Source organism: Coffea arabica, chromosome 4e (assembly GCF_036785885.1).
Source record: "Coffea arabica cultivar ET-39 chromosome 4e, Coffea Arabica ET-39 HiFi, whole genome shotgun sequence".
Lineage (NCBI taxonomy): Eukaryota > Viridiplantae > Streptophyta > Magnoliopsida > Gentianales > Rubiaceae > Coffea > Coffea arabica.
Window position 1 is genome coordinate 36,268,683 of NC_092317.1, and position 5,849 is coordinate 36,274,531.

General features: G+C 47.1%; 1 protein-coding gene across 1 annotated transcript; it reads right to left on the minus strand.

The window, feature by feature from the left end:
• Positions 1-495: 495 nt before the first annotated feature.
• Positions 496-3,064, minus strand: LOC140005599 (uncharacterized). The gene is made up of 6 exons (XM_072046607.1): positions 2,861-3,064; positions 2,566-2,676; positions 2,030-2,482; positions 1,643-1,828; positions 1,363-1,539; positions 496-1,083 (listed from the first exon to the last, which is right to left on the minus strand). Exons 1-6 carry the CDS (start codon positions 3,062-3,064, stop codon positions 496-498), a joined length of 1,719 nt encoding a protein of 572 aa, XP_071902708.1.
• Positions 3,065-5,849: the final 2,785 nt, after the last annotated feature.

Sequence of the window (5,849 nt, forward strand, 5' to 3'; positions counted from 1 at the left end):
CGCATTTGCTCCATGAAGCTGCAGGCCTGAAAAATGACTTGGTTCGCCGACAGAGGCGAACCCTCGTACCGCGCTTGATTTCTAGTCCTCCACATAAACCACAGGACCAAAAGAGGAATAATAACACGAACATGGTTCCACATCACAAAGCGATGTGAGAAGAACCAAGAAGCCAACTTAGTAGACACCCCACTCACCTGGTCCATGATACCAAACAAATTATCAAAAAATTGCCATACCTTTGCTGCCACCGGCCCCATGACAAAAAGATGGTTGCTCGTTTCCATATCATTCCCACAACAACAACACCTAGAGGCTACCACAGCACCCTTTCGCTGGAGGGCATGATCCAGAGGCACCCATCTGTGTAACAGACGCCATGTGAAGAATGAGACCTTGAGCAGAACCACCGTGCTCCAGACCAGTGAGTGGACCGTGGACAGATTCCTTTTACACCGTACCTGCTCCCATGCTGACGCCACCGTGAAAGCACCCTTAAGAGGATGCACCCCAAACCATCTTATCCTTAAGACCAAGGAAGATCTGGAGCTTTAAGATTTGCATCACAATGTGGCCAGGGAAAAGTTGCCGAAGATGGTGCTCATCCCATCTGTAAGGTCTATATAACTCCCCTACCAGCATATGGGGGCAGGCCGAGCCCGACACTAAGATAGCTAGGGGGACATCTGTGCACCATCGATCATGCCAAAAGTCGACGAGACCCTCTCCCAGGGACCATTGAATATTTCTCTCAGCCAGATCCCTAACTTGAACCAAGCGGCGCCACACAGGAGATGGACGGTCTACTGCCACCAAATGGGGATGGTTACCTTTGATATATTTACTATGCATAAATGTCGGCCAAATTGTCTTGTTCTCCCTCAGATACCAGCATAGTTTGCACGAGAAAGCGTGGACCATAGCATCAAACGAGCGAAAACCTAGTCCTGTTTCCCCCAGCGGAAAACATACCTTCTCCCAAGCAGCCCAATAGATCCTCTTGGACTCAACGGAGTTATCCCAGAGAAATCCATTACAGATTTTAGCCAACGATGCAACTATAGCTCTCGGAGGAGAGAGGACCTATAGCCAATAGATGGGAAGGGAGCACAGAACGTGTCGTATAAGGACTATTTTGCCGCCCATTGAAAGCATTTTCAAACTCCAATGACAAAGCCGATGCCGCATCTTAGACAGCAGTCCGTCAAACATAGCACAAGTTTCCCTGCCCCTAATCATAGGTACTCCCAAATATATAAAGGGTAATTTTTGCTCCCTAAACCCAAGAATTGACCGAACCAGACTACAACAAGCTTCTGTCATCCTCAGTGACGGAGATAAAGAACTCTTGGCGATATTTACCTTTTGACCAGAGCAGGCTTGATAGAGTTGCAAAAGATCCTTGATCGCGGTCAAAGTGTCAGCTGAGCACCTGGTGAAGATAATCGTGTCATCCGCAAATGCAAGGTACGGGACCCACAAGCCAGCAGACACGTAATAACGACTGCTTGAAACTTCACATAAGGGAAATGGGATCGCCTTGCCTCACATCTTAGGTAGACTTAAAGAAGCCTACAGGTTCTCCATTGATTAGGATTGAGAACCAAGAATTGGAGAATGTGCGGAACAACAAATCAACCACCTGCTCGTCAAACCCAAACTGTCTAAGCATGAACAACAAAAATGACCAGTCAACCCTATCATACGCTTTCTCCAAGTCCAATTTTAGAACCAAATTTGGGTCAACCAACCTCCTATCTAATTCATGGATAAGCTCTTGCGCCAATAAGATGTTATCAAAGATCCCTCTCCCCGGAATGAAGCCAGTCTGCCATGGCAAAATCAGATCCGGCAGGAGCCTATTCAAATGATTAGCTAGAATCTTAGAAATAATTTTCGAGCTAACATTGCATAGGCTAATCGGTCGAAAGTCCCGCCATTGGGAAGCACCCTCTATTTTGGCAATGAGCACCAGGAGAGAGCTAGTCTAGCCTCGTGGTTGCTGCATGCCTCTAAAGAAGTCCTGAACCGCCTCTATCAGATCATCTTTTGTAGTGCTCCAGCAGCATTGATAAAATCCTGCTCCAAATCCATTCGAGCTCGGGGCACTGTCGATATCCAACGAAAATACCACCGAGTGAAACTCTTCCAATGTCAGGAGATCCTTCATCATCGCGTTGTTTGCCGCCCCAATGGATGGGACATCGAAGGGTAGCTCCTCAAGGGACCCCTGATGTCCGTTAGATGAGAAAAGTCTCGAAAAGAACGTAATAGCGGAGGCTTTGATACCTGGTAGAGACTCGCACCATCCCCTGTCATCCATCATGATTTGAGAAATAAAGTTAGTGTTCCGTCGTTGTCGGACCAGGGAGTGAAAGTACGCGGTATTAGCATCCCTCTCTTGAAGCCACCTGACCCCCGCCTTCTGTCGCCAAAAAGCACACCTTTGAGCCAGCGCCTTGTTAAAGATTGCTCTAGCTTCCTGCAGAAGAGTCCTAGATTCCTCATCATGGCAGCGATCATAAACACTCTCAGTTGTCGCAACACCTATTCTGCCTTTTTTACAGTAGATGTGACATTACCAAACACCTTTCGGTTCCACCGCCTCAGAGCCTTCCTCACCGCCATCAACTTCTTAAAGAACTTGGCCATACCAACCCCCTGGACCTGCATTCCCTATGTCATAGAAACTATCTTATGAAACTGGGGATGTTGACGCCAAATGTTCAAAAATCGAAAGCAAGAGGAAGCGAACCGATGGGCTGTACATTTAAATGAGTAAAGGGGCATGATCCGAACTCCCTCTCGCTAAGTGAGACACTCTAGAGATTCGATAAGCATGCAACCATTGCCCAATTACTAATGCCCTATCTAGCTGCTGCCAGACAGAGCCATTAGTCCACGTGAACCTGGATCCATCGAAAGCTAAAGAGGATAGACCGCATTTGAACATAGAGGTATTGAATTCCTCCATGTTGCAGGTGTTGGCTGGGGCTTCTCCTTCGCGTTCGTCACTCGAGGCAATAACATTGAAATCCCCCACCGCTATCCATGGTTGACTCATCCCTTAGGCCAGGCCCTCCATCGCCTCCCACAGTGGCCGTCTCTCGATACGGGTACATCTCGCATAAACCCCAGACAACCAAAAGGAAGTACCAGAAAGAAAAGAGACCTGGGAATGGACGAATTGTTCAGCATACTCAATACAGTTAACCCGTAACATATTTGACCAGAAAAACCAAATCTTCCCGCCAATAAAACTAGAGGACTTGTCAAACCATAGCTGGCAGCGCATTACCTCTCGTTGATCATCATTAGACATGGGTTCTAAAAGAACAAGCAAGCGGATGCCATTGTCATGACAAAGTTTCCCTAAGTAACGTAAAGAATCAGCACGAGATGCGCCCCTAATATTCCACACAAGAAAGTTAATCGGATCTAACATGAGACCGCAAAGGGTAAGAATTTAAAGTGAGGGACGTCTGACTAGCACGTTTCCTTTTTCGAGGTCTACCGCGCCTCCTTTTGGTGGCTGGCAGCTTATTCTCCGCGTCCACTGAAGTCTTCAATGTCAAAACGTCGTTGGCAAGAACACCCCATTGAGTTGCCTCCAGCTCTGAAGAGGAAACCTGCCGCAACTGCCTAACAAGGTCCTCGTGGAAATCCCTCAACTCCGCTGCCGACGCTACCAGCTGCCCAATGTTGTTTGCCGACATCCTTTTCGGTAGATGGATCAGCCGCAAGCCCCAGGGAGACGAGGGTGAAGAGCCACCAGTTGGGAGCGAATCTGCATCACCCTCACACTCCAAAGCTACCAAAGGACTAAAAGCATTCTCGGTCTCCAATTCGACATCCCCTTCCCCCAGTCTGCGCGCGAGAGTTTCCGTTGTTGGTGCCTGAACTTCGACCGCTACCGTCCCCAGGTCTTCCACTGCAGCCACCACCATGGAAGCACTAGCACAAGGGACCCTCTCCAGTGCACCTGCACTGGTGACCTCTGCAACTAGCGGCACGTGATCTGGGTGCTGCACAGTGTCTCCCGTGGCCGCCCGAGCTTCCCGACCCTGTGTCTGGGTTTCCACCGAAACCAAAGCTGCTTCCGTCCCAGCGCTAATGGGCTTCGCCACCATCCCAAGCGTCCCAAGCCCGGGCGCAGAAACCGTCTCCCCTAGCTTCGCCTTGCCCTTTTCCTCTCTTGCTATGGGCAAAAACTTGTCGAATCTTCTGTGAAGCCTAACCCACCTTCACAGGGCGAAGGGAAGGGTCTTTCCGAAAGCAGCACTCCTGTTGGGCAGGCGTCCCGCGGATACCCTTGGGTTCGCTCTTGGGAGAAGTGGGGGTGTCACAGTGCTTCTCATCAAGAAGACCAACCGAGCAGTTCCCATTGAGTCCTAAAGTCACAAAAAACTTATGTATGGTCTCCATGGGGGGTCTACCAGAGCTGAAGCGACCCATCAAGGTGTTGTGAAACAGTTCGGTTAAGCTCTCAATTTCCTAGCTGTCGTGCCCTACTTTTTGAGTGTGTGAAAGTAGTGTGTATGTGAACGTGTGTGAAGATGAAAATAAAAGGCCGTGGGATTGTGAAATGCGACGGTTGGGCCAAATAAAGTTCAAAAAAGGGTTTTTGAATGGAAATGGAGTCGCCACTTGGTATAGAGTTAGGGTGTACCAAGTCACCCAAGAAAAAGTGATTTTTGGAAAGCAAACAAACCCTTTTTAAAGAACTTTTAGGTCTACGTAACCAAAGAAAGGGATCGGGGGTCACATTTGATAAGGGAGAAGGCAAAGGCAAAGCCTAAGGCACTCCCTTACCCTAGCCAAAGCTAGTTGCGTGACTTAGCCCCACTTTTCCTAATTTTTCTACCCAAAATATGCGTTGCATGTTGGATATGACTAATGGATATGAAAAAAAATGCAATCCTAAATCTAAAATGTCTCTTACGAGGCTTTTTGGTCCCAACCACATGAGTTGTGGTGGCCAATAAAGAAAGTCCTCATAGAGGTCGCGAATGATGCAAATGAAGACTCAAATATGAGTGCAAGTGTGAAAATGTAAGAAAACGTGCATGTGTGCGAATGTAAGACAAGTGCATGTGTGCAAATTGGGAAAATAAAGGTGTTTGTGTGCAAATGGATGAAAATATGATAGTAGATACATATAAGTGCAATTGGGTGCAATTTGTGAGGTAGAAAAACAAGTGACAAGAAGAAAAATACGTGAACATGGCATTTGTATTGAGAAGGATATAAGTAGTGAGAAAATGTGGATAAGAGGGTGAGGGAGTGACATGACGAGAATGAAAGTGTATGAACCTATAGGAATGCATCAAGTCGGGTACGGGAATGACTCATAACTTCATGACTTTAATTTTCCCTTTGATTAGAAGGAAGAACTAGCGTGCTAAGGCTATTTTGTAGCCACACTCGCTCGTTTCCCTTATCTAAAGGGGACTCTCAAGCAAATGTACCCTATAACTAGCATGAGGATGCAAAAACCTAAAATGAAGGGGAAAGGGTTGGAGGATCATGCCAAGTGCTAGAAAACTAAGAAAAATGTATGAAATGTAGTGAAACATGCAAGTATGAACTAGTGAGGGAGATCCCTAAGGGTCTAGCATTGGACTAGCCCATATCTATGAATTCCTACTAGCGTTGGATTAGTGGAAAACGGGACAATGAACCACAACTAGCGTTGGACTAGTGTGGTGACGTGCATTCATCCATCATATTCATCTACGACTATAGAAAGCAAGTAGACATGCAAATCATCTATAAACACGTAGCACATAACACTTAGCATGCTCAACTAAATGCAAGAGCCTAATAAAGCAAATTAACGCATAGCAACA

What these genes read in the sequence shown, in the direction of transcription:
- LOC140005599 (XM_072046607.1), bottom strand. Translation starts at nt 3,064, where the DNA reads ATGAGTCAACCATGGATAGCGGTGGGGGATTTCAATGTTATTGCCTCG. An exon ending in AAGATGATCTGATAGAGGCG is followed by an intron (nt 1,829 to 2,029) that starts GTTCAGGACTTC and finishes TTGCCATGGCAG; the next exon opens with ACTGGCTTCATTCCGGGGAG. An exon ending in AAGCCTGCTCTGGTCAAAAG is followed by an intron (nt 1,084 to 1,362) that starts GTAAATATCGCC and finishes TATTGGCTATAG; the next exon opens with GTCCTCTCTCCTCCGAGAGC.